This window comes from Engraulis encrasicolus, chromosome 16 (assembly GCF_034702125.1).
Source record: "Engraulis encrasicolus isolate BLACKSEA-1 chromosome 16, IST_EnEncr_1.0, whole genome shotgun sequence".
Lineage (NCBI taxonomy): Eukaryota > Metazoa > Chordata > Actinopteri > Clupeiformes > Engraulidae > Engraulis > Engraulis encrasicolus.
Window position 1 is genome coordinate 17628142 of NC_085872.1, and position 21931 is coordinate 17650072.

The 21931-nt window shown below is 44.3% G+C and overlaps 1 protein-coding gene across 1 annotated transcript in view; it reads right to left on the minus strand.

Moving 5' to 3' along the window:
- Positions 1–355: 355 nt before the first annotated feature.
- brinp2 (bone morphogenetic protein/retinoic acid inducible neural-specific 2) overlaps positions 356–21931 on the minus strand; it is a 92042-nt gene continuing 70466 nt past the window's right edge. The window contains exons 7-8 of the mRNA XM_063220243.1: positions 3754–3976; positions 356–1758 (exon numbers count right to left, since the gene is read on the minus strand). Of these exons, the coding sequence (XP_063076313.1) occupies positions 627–1758; positions 3754–3976 (1355 nt within the window). The 3' untranslated portion in view covers positions 356–626. The remainder of the gene's footprint in view (positions 1759–3753; positions 3977–21931) is intronic.

A 21931-nucleotide genomic window follows, 5' to 3' on the forward strand; every position in this document is an offset into this window, starting at 1 on the left:
GAACAGACATACATGTCACTGTACACATTTTTACCAAGCTGACGTATAGAAAATGAAGAACACAAATTGAATGTTGACCGGATTAATGTTTTGACCATCAATCCTAAGGATCTCTGTCTGTACAGACACTCCGTGTGGTAATTCCCCTCTAAATATAATGGCCAGTTGAAAACAGAACCTGCAGTATGGTGTGACAGAGAAAGCAAATACTATCTAGAGCATTTGCCATACTCCCTTTCCCCCTTCTCTAACATGGTAATCAGCAAGCAATCCAATCCAATTTGTGTGTTTTTTCCCCCCAAAAGGCATTGTTCTGTCGTCGAGACTCGAGTCAGAGATCCATTTATATGCAGTGTGCTGTGACAGAGGGATGTTGCCTGAAGCTGAACAGCGAATGTGGACTTTCAGTTCAGGTTGGCCACACAGATATCCACACAAGTCCTCAGGAATTGTCACAAAACCCTTCATGTTTGCTTGCTCTGTGTTAGCACGGCCAGCACGACATACCGACAGCAAGTTTTTTTGTATTCCTTGAACACACAGATGTGCGCCGCACGCAAACCAACAAACAAACAAACAAACAAAACCCATCTACACATGTCAGAGCGACGCGTGTCGTAGTCTGGCTAGCTGCATAGCTGCCCGAGCTCTGGCTCCTGAGAGTTGGGCAGCTTGGCACTGAAGCTCTGCAGAGAGTCTCTTAGCCGAGCCACCTCGCTGGCAGAGAGCTTGAGCCGGTGCCGCAGCAGGCAGGAGAAGAGGTCCAGCGGCTGGGCGGCCGGCGGCGAGAGCCGGTTGATGCGGTCCCTCATCTCCAGCAGCATGAGGAAGGCGGCGTCCTGCGAGCCCTGCGTGTACGGGTAGTCCAGCTGCAGGATCAGGTCCTTCACGCCCTCGGGGTCAAAGTGCATGCTGTAGCCGAACACCTTCAGGCTGTTGATCTTCATGTAGCCCATGTTGTTGGCGGTGTGGTCGTCCAGGTCCAAGGGCTCGTAGAACAGGGTCTCGTTGACGGCCGGGTCGTCGGTGACGATGCGGCTGCGCAGGTAGATGTGCACCGTCTCGAAGAACGACTTCCACTTGTTGCCCATCACCAGAGTCCAGTTGTGGCACTGGAGCGAGCCGTCCAGCTTAGTTCTCTCCCAGTCAGGGAACTCCAGCTGGTTGACCGGCATGAACCAGCTCTCCGAGTGGCTGCCCCCAAACGGGTTGACGTAGATGGCCGGCACGGGCTCCAGCGTGCTGTTCTTGGTGGCGCAGATCTGGAAACTGATGCCCATCAGCATGTGGATGAGGTTGGACTTGTTCTTGTTGCTCTTGAGCGTGAGCAGCATGCGCTTCCTCCAGCCCGGGTTGAACCAGCTGCCCAGCCGCACGTCGTTGCTGATGTAGATGGCGTGCACCTCCACGCGGCTGTCCAGGCGGCCCAGCAGGTAGCGCATCTCGGCGTCGGGCATGTCGAAGTCCAGGTTGACGTAGTGGTCGAGCGAGGCGGCGATGTTGGGCCGGCACCAGCCGCCCGTGTGCAGGATGCTGCCCGGGTGGCACGCCCCGCAGCGGGTGATGTTGTCTGCGGCGCAGGAGGAACAGGAGGTGCCCTCTCCCACCTGGCACGGCACGCCGCCTTGGCACGAGGAGGCGCTCGGCTGCTCGGACGGGCAGGTGCAGCCCCTCGTCTCCTCTGAGAAGGTGCCCAGGAGGCCGTGCTCGTTGCAGTAGAGCAGCGACTGCGCTCGGTTCAGCCAGAACTGCAGTGCCCTGAGCGACAGACATTAATTAACAGAGACACAATTAATCACGGTGGGACACCTGGCTGCTGGCATTTGCTAAATGCGTGACGCGAAACAAAGAGGGGTGTCGGAGGGAGCAGCTAAAGGGAGGAATTGGGGCACGAAAATGACATGACAAATCTTTTTTCACAACAAGGCGAACGTTCATTCAGGACCTGACCCCCGTATTTACTGTCAGGCACGTAATGAGGCGTTCTATTTTGACCATTGATAATTGTGCTCAGCTCGAACCCCTGTCTGACAGGAGACAGACAGCCTCTTTGCTAGAACGCGGCAAGGTTAGACGCTCAGATGTTAAAGGTGAGAGAGGGGGCGGCTTTTTACTGATGTTCGACATCGCCCAGTTCAAAGAGTAACACGTAATAAAAGGGGCTCGGCAAATTCATTATCGAGCTACTTAGTATAGAGAAAAAGTCAACACATACAAACAGCTTTTGCACATCCCAGATTCAATTCGGTGCTGCGCTCCCCAGAGGTTACACATTTCCTCTGGGCCATTTATGTATGTTTGCAACCACTAAGAGCTTTCATTAAATTTAAATGCCATGTTTGAAAAGTGAGTTATGCTAATTCGAACAAGCAACATCGCATTATTTCCCTATGGTGGGACTACAAGAAAAGATAATTACTGTATGTGGTGTTAATGTAATGTCTATAGCTTTATCAGAAAATTCATCCTATTAGAAAAAAAGATACCCTGGACGGAAAAAAAAACTACAGACGGTGATATAAATCTTTACAGCCCTCGTTATAGAAGCACCAAGGCTTCTCTGGAAGTCAAGTATAGCATACTGGTTTACTGGGCAAGTCAGCCAGCACACGTATGATAAAAATTTTATTTATAAATGAAATTAATGTAATTCTGGTCTGTGTCCAGGTGGGACAGTGCAGAGAGAACTCAGTGCAGTTGCATAGCAGGCTAGCCTTGTTAAAGACGCCAGACCCAGGTGTGCATTGTCAGGCGAGTGGAAGCCTTCAAAGTAAGGGACGTTAAGTACAACCTGTCACTCTTCTGGAGCACTTGATTACAGTGTGCCAACGCTGGCTGACCATGTGCTACAAAGGGCCTCTCAATCTTCCCACGCCATTCCACCCTCCCTCCTTCTCTCTTTCTCTTTCTCTCTACCGCTCTCTTTCTCTTTTTCTCTACCACTCTCTTGTGTTCCATCTATTTTGCCCTTTTCCCTTAGACTGTGTGTAACATTCACACTTTCCATTTTTTAGCAACAGCTTTAAATTCCCTACACAGTAAAACATGCAGTGTCCATTCAACACTTGGAGAGTTAAGTCAACATTTCCTAGAGTGTATTTGGTCCCAGATTACTCTCTGAGTATTGACTTGACACAGATTTTTTTTTTACTGTGTTCATATAATGGTTTAGAAATGACAAACAGCTCATGCATAGAGGAGGTCTGGCAGCCTTCTCTCTCCCCCCTTTCAGCTTAAATAAACACCAGATCATGTCACACAATAACCTCCCGGAAAACAGACTGGCATTAATAGGAGGGCATGGGGTTTGATGGGGAGTGTGTAAATAGCTTTTTAAATAGGTTTAATGCCTGTGTCACACGCTGCTAATGCTGAATGACACTGATTATGGTTAGTTAAAGATGCTCCTGTTATGTGTGCATATTAATGAGTAATCTGTTCTGGGCATACTGACATTTTATGACTCATCCCAGGGGAAGGGGAAAACTGCCATTTGAACCCTTTATGCTAATGCTAACATGACCATTGAAACAGAGCAGCCAAAAGATGCAACTAGTGTCTAAGCTGCAGCCATATCGTGTGTATGATGGATGTAAGGCAAAAGGCTAACGTTGGCAACAGACTGGGCTGGCAACAGAGACTTCCAGTATAATGATTACTGCTGTCCGCAACTCAGAGATAACTGCCTGTAATGACTAGCGCTAGTGGAGAGGCCAAGTCTGCCACACGCTGGCTGAGGATATACAGTAGTACCTCTCTCTGGGCAGGCTGATCCTGGGCTGCTTGGGGCAGCGTTTGCTCAGTGTGAAGAGCTTGCGGACAATCTTCTGGGCCTTGCCGAGCACCAACTTGGTGCCGGCCTCCAGTTGCCCGTAGCGCCGCTGAAGAGAGCTGTCCGATGTCCAGTACCTCAAGATGGCAGAGGTGTTGAGAAATCGATCAGTGGGCAGCTTTTTCAAGAAGGCTTTGAATTCATCTGATGGGGAGAGAGAGAGAGAGAGAGAGAGAGAGAGAGAGAGAGAGAGAGAGAGAGAGAGAGAGAGAGAGAGAGAGAGAGTTTACTTCATGGCTCAGAGCATGTTGTTAAACAAGGTCAAGGCTGAGGTCTGGTAGGTTGTTGTGTGCAAGAAATTTCAGAACATATGAAGCAGTCAGCAGTCATAACGTCATGGTAACCACCTCAGTAAGTAGTTAAAGTTAATATTAGAAAGAAATAATATTCTATATTCACATTCTATATTTGTTGTGGGTGACATTAATGATGATAACATTTATGAAATTGATAATTGAAACAACAATGATAACATTTACAAAATGAATTCCTTTTTGTTCCAGCAGGTCCTCTATGTTTTATGTAAAAAAGTATACATTTCCCCAATTCACCACAAAGGTCAACATAGACTAAAAAACATAATCAAATATAATTGTAATTATTCATCCACTATTCACATTTTGAAATAATATTGAATAAAAATAACAAAATGGAATGCAAAAACTGATACAACAAAAATACACTAACAACCAAATAATGTCAAAAGAAAAAAGTATTCCAAGTGAATCAATACATTTAAAATGTCCCTTGTTCATAATTCACAGAGTTGTAAATCCTTAAAACTGGAAACAGACTCTGAGGATAGCATACTTAATATTCTCAAGAGCTCCACCAAAATCTCCACCAAAGCAAAGTAATGTTAAGCCAGCCAGTCCCCTGAATCACTTTCAAGTTAATTTTGAATAATTTCCCCCTTCAGCACTGGGCTTGCTCCTCCAGACACTGGGTCCACGGAGGAACGCGGTGTGAAGTGCTCTCCCACTTCTGGTGAGAGGAGAGCTGCCCAGGAGTGACTCTGCATGGGCTCTCATTCTGGTCTACAGTCTCCCGCAGCACACACGGCCAGAGATCCCCTTCTCTCTACCTCACTCTCCCGGGCCATTAGACTATTCAATGGTCCTGCAAGTGTGTTGCCCACAGGCTCCGATGGCCACCACCAGTAAATTACAGGAATAATGTTAATGTTGGCTCCAAGTGTGAATTAAACCCATTTCGCCCAGCGCCACTCCGCCTTTACAAGTGCAGCTGCAATCTGCTCCGAGTCGCCCATGAGCTTAGTGGCATGTGACACACTCCAGCCAGTTTAGGGGTTATCGAGCTGGTCAGACCAAGAAGGGATGAGCTCACTCTGCGAAAAAGAGATAGACTTAAGATAAAAAAGTGGTAGGACTTCACAATAACCTTCCGCTATAAATGGTTAACTAATGGTTTGCTGTGCATCTATAATAGTATTACAAACATTGATATATTAATAAATAAATTGTATAACACTTACTTAACATTTGCTGATTACATACATTACTAAATAGCCTATTTAACTAAAAATACTCCAACAACTGCCTAGTTAATGTTTTACAATTGATGTAATGATATGTTTACAATAGAATTATAGTTTAAATGAATAGTTAAAGTCTTTTTAGGTAAATATTTAGCAATATATTATAGTCATCAACAAATGTTTAGTATGTGTTATAGAATTGATTTAATGATATATCAACGCTTATAATAGTATTATAGATGCACAACAAACCATTAGTAAACCATTTATAGCGGAAGGTTATTGTGAAGTGTTACCAAAAAAAGTCTTTGTTCTTCATAGGGTATAAGTGCATGTGCTATTTGTTGTGATTAGACACGCAGCTAATTTAAAATGAAATAGAAAAAACACAAGGTGCGCTACACTTGCACTGCTGTTGCATGAAGGATAGATGGTGACACCCATATTTTCCAACGCCAGCATGTTTTTGTATTCCCAACATCAATCGTCAGGCGTACACCCAGGGCCGACATATGATAATGTCACCTCATAAAACCACAATCTCTCACCTTGTACCTTACTGTGTCTGTGCAAATCAGAAGGCATTGACCTGTCTGTCAGCTAGCTTCAGTACAGCTAAGTGGAACAGTGTGGGTCACAGTCTAAAGCCATTAACAGATTTGATGGATCCCCAACACTCTCTTTTGCTTTTGCCTTGCTTGCCCTGATTTCCCATCTGTAACTTATTTTCTCCAATTCTCTTCTCTGTCTTTTATCGCCCATCTCTTCATCTTTTCATCCCGGTTGTCTTTGAAGCCTCCTGGTCTTGTCTCTCCATCATTCAGTTCCTCCCTCCAACTCATCTCTCTCTCTCTCTCTCTCTCTCTCTCTCTCTCTCTCTCTCTCTCTCTCTCTCTCTCTCCAGTCTGTCCTCTATGTGTGAGAGCATTGCATTGGCATTCTAAGCACTCGCTGAGTCTGTCTGTTCTCCTCTTTTTTGGCATTTATGACTTCGTGTTGAAATTTATGGACAATTAGGTCAGGTTCAAAAACGTGTCAGGGAGAAAGATAGGGTTGGTGTTCCTAATGAGCCCACCACACCACACACTCTATCTTTGAAGCAAACGAATAATCAAATTAAGGTTCAGGGACCACGTCTGGAGTTGCAGAGTCATGTCCATTTATCTTCTATATTGTATTGTTAGCAATCTATTGTTGTTATTGTGTTAGATTAAATGACAAACGTCATTTGAAATATATCCTTACATTTGGTTGCTAGACCTGGTAGTCATGCACTTACGTACATGAAATGTGATTGGATGATTGGATTGCTTTTTTTTTTTTTAACGAACTTGTCACAATTTCTTGCCTTCAAAATGCCCAAAAATCGCAAAACCATTTTCAATGTGCATCATTTGTCACTAATTCGCTTTTGTTTAGTGATCCAATTTGTTAGAATGGATTGCACACATAGCTCTCCACACCCACCCAGGGGTCCCCTGCAAAATGATGTTGTGGTAGTAATGCCTCTGACCAGGGCCGCTGACAGCTTTGGCTGGGCACAGGACAAAATCATCTGAAAGCCCCCCACCCCCTCCACCCGATACATACAATGTAATGAGGACCCAATTATGGGACTCCCCCATCTCCCTGGACCCGGGACAGCTGACCCCTTTGTCCCCCATGTTGGTTTCCCTACCTCTGACTACTCAACCTAGCTTGTGCTGATCAGTTAAACCATCTAATATCAAGATGAACTCAACATACCTATAAAAAATGCTTGGCGAAAGCAATCCTGTTCAAATTGCCTATTATAATTTGGCCCTATGCTTTTTCATCTGATGCAAATAGGCTCTTCAAACTCATTATATTTGTAATGAACTACTTTGCATCTAAATAGCAGTAAAAATGCAATTATAATCTTCCAGTTCACAAGCTGGACTTAATGTGGCCAAGCTACAGAGGAGCTTTACAAGGTTGACAGCTTTTTGCGCAACACTCCCATCTCACACACACACACATGCACGCACGCACGCACGCATGCACACACGCACGCACGCACGCACGCACGCACGCACGCACAATATTCAGTATTTATATATTCAGTAAACTTTAACACAAGTGGGATCATAAATCGCATCAAGGCTGTGAAAGTAGAGTTTGTTGGCCTTCCCCTTAGGTTTTTATGTATTTATTTATTTATTTACAGAAAGAAAGAAAGAAAGAAAGAAAGAAAGAAAGAAAGAAAGAAAGCAAAGGAAAGACAGCCAGAAAAGTGCAAGGGTCCAGTGCAACTGCTTCACAATCTCTCCTTTTTGACGGGGCCAAAAACACTTTACTGCCAACTTAAAAAAGCGCCAAGTTCAACCACCAGCTTCTCTTTGTCCTAATACAGGGGTCTTTTTTTGATAGGATTACTTTTTCTCCCTCCCCCTCACCCGGCCACAGCTCCCAGGCTGGCGACTGAGATGCGGCAGGCATTAATCATGGATTGATCAGAGGAGTTTGGGGCTGAAGGATGCTGAATTATGAGCGGCCTAGAGGAGCTGACTGCTGATGGAGTGCTGATTAGACGGCTCCTCTGGCTACAGAGCCAGCGCAAGGTGAAGGATCCCCTCTCACTTAATCAGTGAAATGGATCAGCTCTGCTTTTCAAGTCATCACCAATCTGTTGTGCTGCCCTTGCTGTCTGTGTCCATAACATACAGTACCATCCAACTTTTTTTTTTCTCTCGCTCACTGACATTAATCACACAGACCACAACGATGTGATTGTGTACATACTGTACTATGCGTTTATAATGTTCAAGGTATGGATTTTGATATCATTTACATGCCCTAAGGTGTACTTGTGATGCGTGTATGCTTTATCATTTCAACCCATAAGTTAATGCCTGCCAATTCTGTAGCATTATGTATTAAGTATAAACATATGCATTGCATTAGTAGGGCAATCGATACAAAGTGGGATCGTTCTATTTGCTGAAAGTTTTCTTTTAATCTATAATACCACATTAACTTTGATGCGATGATGAGTCTGTGCAAGGCTGCTGGCCAAAGACGGATGGGCAGATGTTGATGAATAGCTCCAGTGGTGATCATCGCATATACTGTTTAGTTTATGGACAGACACCTGAGCAGTGATTTGTGAAAAGATGCTGCACTGGAAGTTGGCGTATCGTAAAGAGCTTGCTGAGCTGACGATGGGGTGGTATTGATTTGCGGCAGCTTTGTTCTCTCTCTTTGCTGACTTTGCATTGTGTTTGTCAGGGAAATGGCACCTGGAGCAGGATTGCCCTGCTAGAAAAGAACTCAAAAGGAGACCATGAAATACAAAATTTGCATCATTTAGGCCCAAGCCAACGTTGCTTTTGCCATTTAGGAGAGCCATTTGTGAAAACAAATTGAATGGTATAATTTCTCCTTCTGGAAGTTTCTTCTATAATATTGCACACTGTAGCCTATATACAATGTAAACCCAAGCTGTAAACCCATACTCCTCTGTTGGTCACAGTAACCCTGGGATCATAATGTTATTCTTCGCCTTGCCTCTCAACGGTATGGCCTGCCATAAGATTTCGTGTTATTGTGCTCGAGTGGGTGCTTTGGAGAGGCAGTGTGTCGCTACCCAAGCCTTGGCTTCCACAAAACTCATAAAGGAGATCAATCTTAACTAAACCCAATGATTCTTTCATTTTGAGGTTGCAAATGGAACATAAAACTCCCCCTCGTCTTGGTTCTGATCAATAAGGTTGGCTTTTAAGGAAATCCCTTGAAGCAACGATGGCAGAAACCTCTAAAATGGTGCACTTTGAGAGATCTTTGGAAGAAGCAGACCCTCCCTCCCTTTCACTTTTACATTGTGTGTGTGTGTGTGTGTCAGTGTGTGTGTGTGTGTATGTGCGTGCATGCGTGCGTGTGTGTGCGTGCGTGTGGGTCCATGCTTGTGTGTGGGTCCATGCTTGTGTGTGTGTGTGTGTGTGTGTGTGTGTGTGTGTGTGTGTCCATGCTTGTGTGTGTGTGTGTGTGTGCGCGCGTGTGTGTGTGTTAGTCCGTGTGTGTGTGTGTGTACATGCTTGTGTGTGTGAGTGTGTGCTCAGCTCAGTACAGTGGCTCTGCTCTTCACATTCCATTAAATCCTCCAACATGATCTTTGCTGTTGTCATTAAAGGGTTTATGTTGCATGCTGTGAAAATGATCCAGCTGGGTGATACCCGACATTAAATAGTAATCCAATAACGGATGAAATAAAACACTGTTATACAAGATACAGTAGCCTACTGCAGCAAAAGTTCATCATTCTTGTCGCTTTCATTTAAAAAAAAAAAAGTAAATTACTGTGTGTTAAAGTTCACCATGTTTATACCATGTCCATTTTCAAGGCCACGTCTGTGTTTAAGTCAAATGTGACAATCTTCTCGCAAACATTAAAATTACTATCTTTTCAAATGACGAAATAGGACATATGCTAATGCTATCACTTTCATTATGTGTTTCATTATGCGTTACTAGATGCTGATGCATCTGCTGTAATTTATGAGGTCATTATGTCCATGTTCTTGAAAACGTAACGACAATTTCACCTTTACCATACCAAGAATTTCACATGAAGTACATACAATGAATCATTAAAGGATCCAGGTATCAGTAACAGGTGGCAAAAAACACACTCTGAGTTTAATGGTCACTGAGTAACAGCACTCATGACAGGCGATGCATTATAGACATTATAATGCGTATACGCATAAACGGTGTGATGTGTGCCATGTGTGTTACGCGCCTTTTTGGGGAAAAACATTGGGAGAAAAGCCAATGCAAGTTGAATGGTGGTGTTGGGAAAGAATAAACGAAAGACAAGGACCTGTAGACTTGTTAACGCTCAACATGCCAAAGACGTGTTGGGTTGTTGGCTGTTCAAATAGTATAGCTAAACAGCCGTGGCTGAAGCATGGACTGTGTTAATTTAGACTAGCCGATGTGTAGCGTAGTTAATGAGACATTCTGTTTGTTTTCCCCCAAAAAAGGGGCGTAACGCACATTCACGAGCAAAGTACCCAGATGGTCGTTTATACTATAGAACAGTCCAGGGCCGGTTCTGGCTTATTTGGCGCCCTAGGCGAGTTTGAGTTCTGGGGCCCCCCCCCCCCCCTTTTTTTTTTATACCTTACAGAACACAAGAGTAATACCGGTAGTAAGCTTAACTAAATAGCATCAAGAACAATAACTGTTTTGCATTAAATGGATTTTGGACAGCCGACCAACACATCAGATTGAGTCGCATGAAAGTACCTTCACTGTGTGGTGTCTTGGATGTAATGGTGGTGGTGCCCCCAACCCCAGATGAGAGGGAGGTTATCAATGTGTTTGAATTGTAAAATGGAATTGAAATACCAGGAGAGTGGTACAGTACATTTGCATGTCAAATGCATGTGTAGACAATAGGCCTACCAAGGAGGTCTGCATTGATAGCCTATCTACACTACCTACAGCATCACAAAGCATGGCAGCATAACAATTTTAATAAGCTACACATTTGTGCTGTCTATGATTCCAAACCAATTTCATTTCTGTAGCCTACTGGAAATAGTGGTGCATTTGTGAGTAGGAGAATGAGAAGGGGGCTATCTATGTGTTTGAACCGGAGGGACAGGGTGAGAGAAAGGGAGAAAAGCTGTCACGCTTTTGAATTTCATTACATACAAAATATAGTAAATAGCCTCACTTGTCTGCAATACTACATCACTCAGCATGAAAACATGCTGTGCATGGTTCTCTTACATGATTAATGTAGGCCTATATGTCATTCTGGTCTGGAAACAATGTTTTTTTAAGCTTACAACAGGTAATTCATTCAAGTGGATGGAAGGAGATATGGCAGCTAAACTTGTTTTAAACATGGCACCAGTCTTACTTTACACTGCTGGTCAACCTAAGCAAGTATTATGATGTCAGGTGGGTGTTAGTGAGTAGGCTACTAACAGCTACTTTACTGGATTTCATTGCTTGGCATACTTGGCTAATGTTAGCATGCTAACTAGCGATTTCTCAGATCAAAAGCAAAGCTCTTTTTCCCTCTAATTCCAAACAGTAGCCTCATAACTATTAGGCTTTACATTACCACAAACGGTTTCTGATTAAACCACATACTTCCAAAACACCCTCTGCAACTCCTGCATCATGCAATGACTGGTTTAATGAGAACATAACAATTCTCCACCCAGCAGAGCAGCTTTGCTGTTCTCACTTTCCCTCTGTCTCTCGAATGAGTCTCCAAATTCAAAATAGATCGCACGCTGTCACTCGTCCCGCCCCCTTTCTCAGGACTGTCTGTTTATTGGTTCACAGACTTCCCAGAGACAGTTGAAAGCGATATTACTATTGGCTGAGGGGCGCTTTGCTGTGAGGAGCGCTTTCGCCACGCTTTGTTGATTGCGACTTCATAAAAAAAACCTCCATATCGCAAAATTACGCATCGGAGAGCGCCATTTCGGCGCCCCTTCTTCACATTGCGCTCTAGGCGACCGTCTAGCCGGCCTATGCTTATAACCGGCCCTGGAACAGTCTTTCTCAAACTTTTCAGATGGAGGACCACTTTGTCCCCCAAAAAGTGTTCAGGGACCACCTGTCAACTGAAATGACAGTTGACGGTTGCTAATATGACACTGCTAATTTCGATGCAGATCACTTCCTTTTTATTCACATTACAAGCCTGTCTTATTATGGTGAAAATATGACTCAAGCTATGTTTAGCTTTGTAATAATGTTACAAATATACTATAGCCTACTACTTGCCATGGAAAAGCAGAAATCCCCTCGCGGACCACCTGAGCTCTGTCGTGGACCACCAGTGGTCCCTGGACCACTTTGAGAATCACTGCTATAGAACATTCCACCTCATGTCGAGTGTTGTTGACTTTCCTTTTTGCCAAAAAGCAGCAGAAAGGCTCTGTTGTCTCAAACAACATTAAAATGCAACAAGGCTAACGGGCGATCATCACAGCATTACATACAGCGGCACGTTCACTGCGGCATGACAGCGCGTTGAGGGAATTTCACTTTGCTTAGACAAACCAAGACACTTTAAATGAAACAAGACAATTTATACGCATTCAGAATTTGCCCTTTGATTTCACTCTGTTCCTCAGGACTCATGGGGGTATTTGGGAAGTTTAATAGTATGAGATATTTCTCCCAGTAAACACTCTCCGTAGCCCAGCTCAATACTTTCCACAGTCTGCGACACAAAACCTTAATAAATTAGAAAGCAAAACAAGGAAGATAAAGCAACCAACCACACAGAGCAGAGGCTTTTAGTTCGTCTGTGGTGGGTGTATCTGCAGCAGATGTCAGATGTTTTCCCTTCACCATCAGGCGGCAAAATTAGACTATAAATTTAACAACCTGAGCTCCATCTCTCAAAGCCCAGCAGCTATCACTGGCAGACAGAGGAAATGGTCCACTCTCTTTCTCTTGAGATCTCATCAGTCAAAAAAATCATGGCCTGTCCTTTGCTCCCCGTCTTCACTCTCTCAGAAGATATGCCTTTGGCCTCTGGAGCTGACCCTTGGGGTGGGAGTGGGAGTGGGGGGTGAGACGGAGGGAGGGGAAGGGGCAGGATTGCAGTGCTCATGGATATCTGCCATAACCCTCACATCGACCAAACATCTACCCAGCATCAGTAGTTGGGGAGGCATCAAAATATATATGAAATGGATATGAAACCCATAGCACCAGTGGCGGAACAATTGCACACAGGGCCCCAGGTCAAAACACTGATAGGGCCCCCCCATACAGCCTGCCAAGGGCATAATAGGGCCCCCAGCACTAATACAGGAGGGCCCTGGGCCCAGGGGCAAATGCCCTGCTTGCCCACTCCCCCCCCCCCCCCCCCCCCTATAGCTCCGACGCTGCATAGCACCAACCGGGAGCACAGGGTATCAAGAGGCGAGCTGTTGCCACAGATGGATCATACTGTATGTACTATAACGCAATGGCTGGGCTGTTCCTCCCCCACACTCCTTCATTACACCACAACCAGTGTGATAGAATTCGCTTCTTCTGTCAGATGTGGTGAGCAAAAATAGCAGTGTGGAGCGTGCAGAGGATTGAGATGTCACCTATAGGCAGGCGCAGGCGTAACATGCTACGACGTCGCTGCATGCTTCTTCTGTGTACTGATCCCCTTTCATCCTCTTTCTCCTCTGTGATCCACCTTCCTCTGCTCTTATGTTAATTGCTGTCAAGTGCACACAGGAAGCCTGACAAGGAACTGTGACCGCATATCCACCTGGAATCGCTTGTTATGGCCATGGGCAAGTGTGCCACTGCTTCGGGCAATACTTTGTCAAACATGTGCCAAAAATAACTCGCTTTTTCTTTTTTTTTTACATTTACCGGAGACATTTAGCAAAGATCAAGGCCTTGTACCCTGGAAATATCCCCAGAAGGTTATAACACCTGACAAATCCAGGTAAGTTTCTCTAAAGAGGATTTGAATATTTTAACGTAGAACACACAATATGCTGTGACAGAGATCAAGCTCAGGAAGCACGAATCTGAAAGGGTGCTTTTGATCAGCCTCGTGTCGTGACTGCCTTTATGAGCGTCTTTTGGTGGAAAGGAAACCTTCCGAGACATATGCACGGTGACAGTCTTCAGAATGTGAGCTGCAGCACGGCAGCAGCACCTCAGCTGCACCGTCAAGGCGCGGCGAGGCCTGCTGCTCTTCAACCCCAGTCTAAATCACAGCTCTCCCACTAAGACCTGTCGATGATAACACTTTATTGAGTGGTCTGGGTCCCAGGAGAGAATGAAAAGGGGGTCCTCTGAAAGGGATCAGGCTGCTGTCGCCTCGCAGATTACTTCCAGGGGAGGGTGATAACTCATTCAGGAGAGATGTCTCCCTCTCTCTCTCTCTCTCTCACCACACTCTCTCTTTATATGTACTACTCAGGAAGCGCTGTCAACTGACCTTGATTCTCGCCGTCTCCCTCTTCGTGCGTGTCTGTGAGGGAGTGAAGTACCCAACACTCTGTGAATGCTAAATCTAAGGCCTTATTTATCGATCACAGAGCATATATTATTCAGCACAGTTGGTGCTAAGGAAGTGGAGGATACCTCCAGTGCAGTGTCCTGTGGCAATGTACCAGCAATTATATGTAATACTTCAGCAACAATAAAGAGCTTGTAGCAAACCATAAATCTTTGCTCTCGCAGCGGGGTGGGCGAGGGAGCTCCATGCCTCCTTTGCCAAGGAGTACTCATAGCCCTGGGCAATAGATGTGCGTGGCAGTTTTTTCCCCAAACCTTAGCAGTGTTAGGGATTTTTTCAGAGAGAGAGTGAGGGCTTAGGATGTATAGTATCAGGATTTCATTGAAGTATGCCATGGCGAGACATTGTGAAATATCTGCGAGTGTTTTTTAAGCACTGAAAAGTTTTCGGTGCAGGGTTTTGTGTGCTGCAGCATAGACTATTAAGGGACAAAACTTCGATTGAAGGATTACTCTCTCATGGCGTTACGGTCTACTGGCAGATCCATGTCTTGCAGCAATTTCTCAAGTCATTTGCTCATAATTGAATGTGAATGTTTGAAATATCAACTTTAGAAAGAGAGAAAAACTACCTCCTGTGCTGTGTCTCATTTCCAGTGGATAGACACAGCTCTATAATATCACGCTGACATCCTATTATTACTACACTTTTGCCTCATGAAAACTAACTAAGCCAGCATGACACGCGTTAATATAGCCCCCCTCTAGAGTAAATGATCTGGGGGTGGTTTTCCTTTGCTGTTGTCAAATTGCAGTTTACATTTGGGTATATGTCACAACATGTACTCGCTCTGACAGCACTTACACTGAGCGGCAGTGTCCACTTTAGCAGTAGTACTGCTCCAAGCCATATCTGCCCCCTCGCTGACTTCAGGCTGCCTTGCAAAGAGTATATTCACAATGCACAGAAGAGTGTTTGACACTGGTACTGTATTGAGATTTTTTATTTTTTTTATTTCTGTGGCTTTTTAAACACAGCCACAGGCGTTGAAGCCAGCCGGCAAGCTCTGATGGATATCTCATATGATTCAGAAACAGAATGTGAGTTGTAATGGCTGCTACAGCAATCTCTGAACTCGGCCCACTGGCGGTGTTCTTGCAGCTGCTCGCTTAGAACAAAAACCCCTATTTCTGTGTATAGAATAATCAAAGTATGAGCCTCAACTATTTCTGCTTCGTCTAATGCTTTCCTCGAACTGACGAGGACATAGGCCTATTTGTCTATCCCAAGCTGAATTGAGACAGTATTTCATAGACAATTATCAATTTACTGTATATAGAACATGTTAATCAGAAATACGTTTGAAAAATACGATCTTTATAAAAAAAAACAATAAAGTCTTACATGATGATTTTTTTCTTGAATGGTTCTGGTCATTTCTAACACAGCCACACAGAAACAGCCACTAGCCTACCACCAACATGTAATCTCTAAAAACAAAAGGCTACCATCATTTTAATTAATCACACCCTATCCCACTGAGGATTTTGAAATGTAACCACAAGGAGGTGGATCACAAGATTAATTTTAGATTAATTTAGTCATAAAAAAATCTCAGCACAATTTCAGTCAGTCCAAAAACAGAGGGTGTAGCAATAGCCTTCCCTTTCCACACAGGATTTTGTAATGGTGGTGATGTCAAACTGACTCGATAGTGTTTCAGGCATCTGTCTGTCCATGTTATGGACAGCAGGTCTTCTTTACATACTGTGTGTGTGTGTGTGTGTGTGTGTGTGTGTGTGTGTGTGTGTGTGTGTGTGTGTGTGTGTGTGTGTGTGTGTGTGTGTGTGTGTGTGTGTGTGTGTGTGTGTGTATCTGTGCACTTGCCTGTGCATAGCCTGGGTTTGCGTTTCTGTGTGCTAGTCTGTGTATTTGTGTATGCTTGTATCTGTGTGTGCGTACATGTGTGTGCCTGTCTGTTTTTCTGTGTGTGTGTGTGTGTGTGTGTGTGTGTGTGTGTGTGTGTGTGTGTGTGTGTGTGTGTGTGTGTGTGTGTGTGTGTGTGTGTGTGTGTGTATGTGTATGTTTCTGTGTGAGAGAGCAAGTGCAAGTGCATGCGTGCGTGCGTGGACAAGCCACAAGTCGTTGTGTACCTTATGTCACGGCAGACAGGCAGGCATGTGTACTTAATAGCACACAGTAGGTAATAGCTACAAGGAGTGTGACCTGAATTGAGACATCCCTCACCTGTCTCCGATTACCCCTTATGGATTTGATGTGGCCCTATCTCGACAGGCAAGCCGAGCCCACCGTGTACAAGATGAAGTGCCATTGTCTCTCACATTTGTCAGCAGCAGGAGGGAAGGCTGGCCTATTTATAGGAGCGCTTGGCAGGCAGTCAGATGTGCACGTCGTCGAACACTGTTGCTGATAAATATGATTTTCCTTTTCCTTTTCCACCCCCTTTTCCAACACAAAATAGTTCAAGTGGCATGCAGGCAGCTATAAGCAAACCCACTTCCTCCATCTGTGCTGATTTTGTCCTCAGCTAAACAACTACCTACCAAAGAAAAGAAAAGAGTCTACGTTATACGGAATGGACGGAAGTGGAGAAAGGTGTGAAAATGCCTTTCTACAACTTAGATGTCTCTTAAAGTAATACTGGTGGCCATGGAGAATCATAGTAAGTAGCTTTTATTATTGAAGTAACATTATTTGTAATAACACTACAATCACAAAATTCAAACAATAATCATGTGTGGATAAATGTATGTTATGTGTGGATTCTACAGTATGGGGATGAAATGTTTTCCTTAAAGGACAAGTGCACTTTGTTTCCAAGATTACACGCCTTTGCAATGTTGTAGAATCCCCCTCACCATTTATTTCAGGTTTGCTGCTGTCTTGGATTTGGATTTTGACTCATCTAGTTTTAGAATGGCCGTCTATGGGCATATCCAAATATGTTTTTAAAACCACCCCAAACATTTGTTTTCAAGACTGTGCAACTCACCAAGTGTTCAGGGCTATTGACTTGTAAATATATGTTGTTCTTCAATTCATAAAATGGCAAATAAAAAAATGACAGAATCCATATTTCACCTTCAAACATGTTACGAAATTCCAATGAACACCACTTGGTGAGATGCATACTTTCGACAACAAATATTAAAGGTAAACATATTTGGACATGCCCATAGACGGCCATTGTAAAACCAATTGAGACAAAATCTATAGTAGTTAAATAACAGAGACAGCAGCAAACATAAAAAGAACGGGACTCTAAAACATTGCAGAGAAAAAACAGAAAAGGGGGGTTTAATGTTCGAAATAGTGCAGTTGTCCTTTAACAAAAAAGAATATTCCTCAGATGGTACTGGTGTGGATAACGTAATGTGCTGTGTTAGTGATGCATATAGTGATTACGTTCTAAAACGGAATGGATTCAAATATCAATTGATTTTTAATTTAGTACACTAACTGCAACTAATTACACAGTAGTATGTTTTACCACATGATTAAATAAGGTGAGCTTCAATGTCTCTATCCCTCTCTCTGTCTCACTTTTATTGTCTGTCTCTGACTCTGACTGTCTGTCTGTCTGTCTGTCTGTCTGTCTGTCTGTCTGTCTGTCTGTCTGTCTGCCTCTCTCTCTATCTCTCTCTCTCTCTCTCTCTCTCTCTCTCTCTCTCTCTCTCTCTCTCTCTCTCTCTCTCTCTCTCTCTCTCTCTCTCTCTCTCTCTCTCCCTCCCTCTCTCAGTGGTATTGCTATTACATGGCCCCAGAGTGACTAGCATGTCCAGGAGACAGGAAGCAGGTGTTTTCTTGTTCGACATCAGGGCACCTTCTGCGTCTGTGTCTCCTCTCCACAGAGGCTTGCAGTGTGTGTCCGGGGCCCAGTGCAGTCCTATGTGTGTGGACCTTGACAGACAGAGTAAGTTGTCCTCGGTTCAGGACACAGTGACAGTCCAGGGGTCCCCCAGGGGGACGGCAGTGAGCTTCAAGGGTCACTGCTTGCAAGGACACCAGTTTGGTTCCTCTGCTTTGGGGGGGAGGGAGGGAGTAAAGGCTGACTGGATGGGTAGTCGTGATGGCTGGTGTTTGTGTGTGTGTGTGTTTGTGTGTGTGTGTGTGTGTGTGCATGTGTGCGTGCGTGCGTGCGTGCGTGCGTGTGTGCGTGCGTGCATTCGTGCATGTGTCGGTCCCTGACAGGACTTCAAACACTTCTCCTCCTGCAGAGCCATGGCTGTCACTGTTGGGTTGTTCTAATCCATGGCCTTTGCTGTCTCCCACCCATGAACTCCAAAGCCTCCGCTCTGAAGCACGAACGAACACAGAGGTAGTGTGTGTGGGATGTTTTCTAATTCTCTGTCCTTTTGGCAAAAAGTTTGTGCTCTCTGCTTTGGAATGCATCACACAAACTTTCCATGGGTTGTGTATGCAAGAGATAAAGAGTGAATATACCAAAGACAAAGAGAGTGTTTGTGCGCATGTGCATGGCTGTGGGCGTGCGTGAGCATGTGTGTGAGTCCACGTGTGAGTGGGGTTGTGCGTGTGCAGGGGGTGTGGTTGCACTGTACATGCATGTGTATATTACGTGTGTTTGTGTGTGTGCTTGTGTGCGTGGATGCTTGTGTACGTGCGCGTATGTGTGTGTGTGTGCGTGCGCGCGCATGTGGATGTGTGTGCGCGCGTGGATGTGTGTGCGCGTGTGTGTGTAGGTATGCATGGTCGCACATATTTGTGTGTGCATGCGCGTGCGTATGCGTATGCGTATGCGTATGTGTATGTGGTTTACAGCGCCTATGCTAGTGCAAGGCCTCCGTTGGTGTGTTTGCGTGCTCATGTAGCCCTTGGCAGTGACAGGAGCTGTCTGCTCTGAATATGGCATCACAGGCATTGAAGAATCCCAGAGCGCCGCTCTCTTCCCCCCCTGGGCCCCAGCTCTGGCTCCTCGCTCCTCATGACGCATTCATATAGTAATAAAACCCGTCTCCTATCACCTGCCACACACTGGGGTTTGAAAGCCCAGAGTAGTGAAAGGCAGCAGGCATTTCATCCCAGGCTGCTGGCTTAACATGAATAAAATAAGTGCCATATTATTATGCGGTGGTAGTAAAAAAAAAGAAAAAGAAAAAAAAATTGGAGGCCAACACATGGACCACTGAATGGATTCGAACAATACACCGTCTACATACTCCATGGGCCATCTCACATCCCACAAATAATCTCTCTTACGAAAATCGTCCATGGTTTTACGGTAAGTACTCTGAACCAACCATAATATTTCTATGGCTTATCCTTGGGTTTTTTGGGGTAACCAAGAAAACCGTGGTTCCTGACTAACCATGGATCATGGTTATTCATGGTTTTCATGGTTATTTCAGCATGGTTTGTGACTATGGTCTAAATGTGCCGAACCATGCTCAAAAAAACATGAAAACCATGATTTACCATGGTCGATTTTCGTAAGGGCTGTGGGCTCATCCAGACACGTCGATGGCACTAGTTATTCTATGATTCCTGTTAAGACATGTATGAAATGCAGCCTAATGGCATGCCGCAAAACAAAACAAGATGACAGCAACTCAGAATCGCAGACAGTTTCTTTCAAAATTAAATGACCAGGTTTGGTTTCTGTGCCCATTAACCAGCATTAGTCAAATCACTTTCAATGTGCACACACATCAGCAAAAGCTGACGACACACAGACTTCATATGAGAAACAAATGGGCCCGATATCAACAGAAGTCATTAGCAAGACATCAGAGAGAAGGAACGAGAGGAACAATGGAAGGCGGGAGAAAAAATATCTGATTGGAGATTTGAAAGAGCGCATATTGTTTAATTTCTAAACCTGCTAATTAGAGAGTGTTGAACAGTGGTGAAAGCAAGGTTCAACAAAACAGGGCAATGACAGAAAGGTGTGGAAATAAATAAATAAACTAACCATCGTCGGTTATTGAACTATCAGTCCCATATCCCAACAGTCTGTTTCCCTCAATATGTTTCGGGCACACAAAATGGCTTTTTATTAAGTAATAAAACCATGCATGGGCATGGAATCACTGGATTTCTCCATTGGCAGGGCCTCACGTGAGTTGGTGCCAGGACTATTTGTTGGTTGGTTCTAATATCAAAGAGCTGTCTGTTTCTTGAAGGCATGTTCTTTTTAATTAACATAATGGAACATTTGAGACAATTAAGCTTTGGGAGTATGTGTGGAAAGAGAAATGGGACACAATACCTCTGACAGTAAGAGAATGCCAGACTTTTAGGGCCTGAATTTACAGCTGTGTGTACAATCAATCATGTCACGCTTAAATGGAGGCGCTCGCATAATCCTCTAGCATGATTCCAAAACCCATCCTATAATGTAAACTATTGGAAGCCATAAACGTGGCACATGATTCCATTAAACCGGCTGGTACACTGCTCACTACTGTAATAAAGAGTTATTGGAAAAGTAAAGAGGGTTCGCCTGATTTCTGTCGGCTGCCTTGCAAGTGAATGCTTTGTATAGCCTCCATTGTTTTGTAAAGTTTAGGCTTATGGACTTCCATATTATGGGAATACTACCGTCAGAAAGACTCCAAGAATCTCTGCTACTGTGTTTGTGTTATGAAGGACAGTGCATTGTTACCTCTGTGTCTCTTGAACTGAGTGAAACATCACACCAGATAAATGAATTATATTTCACTGACAACATTTGATGGATGCCCAATGAGACATTGTGCACCACCTGTGGGATGTGATGTTCCCTTCACAAATGCTTGACTCCCCCGAGTCCTGCTGCCTCCTGTCTGTCTGTGTTGTTGTTTCACATTATGTTTCACATCGTGTTTTAGAGCCACTGGCAAAATGCCATGGGCCAAGCTGTAGCATACTGTTTTCCTTCCATCGCTGTCTTTGTTTTAAAAAAATAAATAAAATTACTACCTAATATTCCTCCTTATTGTCTGCTTGGCTACCATCCAGTCCAGTGCTGAGGAGAAACTACAGGGGACCAGCGCGATGCTATAACCTCTCTGGCATTCTGACAGCATTGTGCCTTCACAGCCATTAGGTATGCCCTTTAGACTCACCCAAGCCTGCCAATAGGGCCTGGGATAAAAGTCTTACAGTCCTTAGCTGGGGTCACAGATGTATTGACCACCGAAAGGCATGTCATCACCTTTCATTGAAATCCACTTGGTACCCTGAACCTTGTCGACCGCAATTATCTTCTTTTTGAGGGTTTACCATTAATCATATGATCACTCTTGAGTACATTTGTCTTGTTTTTGAAATTGTGTTGCATAATTATCACAGTAAAACAATTGTGTCCAGAACTAACATCATTTCCTCCAGGATGAATTCCAACATACTCAACTCCTTCTTTTAAGTCTATGTCTAAATATTTAACAAATAAAACTGTGGCATAAACATCCCACCTTATGTACACAACTCTACAGCCTGTTGCTGATAGTTTTTGTTTAATTCAGTACACAATCCATAATGTTGTTTTTTTACTTTAGTGTTTTATTTTGGTTGCCAGGCAGCCGTTCAGCCTCCTACTAAGCTCTAAGTAATTAGCACACAGTTGTATGTCACAGAACTGTTATCTTCCCAATCCATCAACAGCATTAAG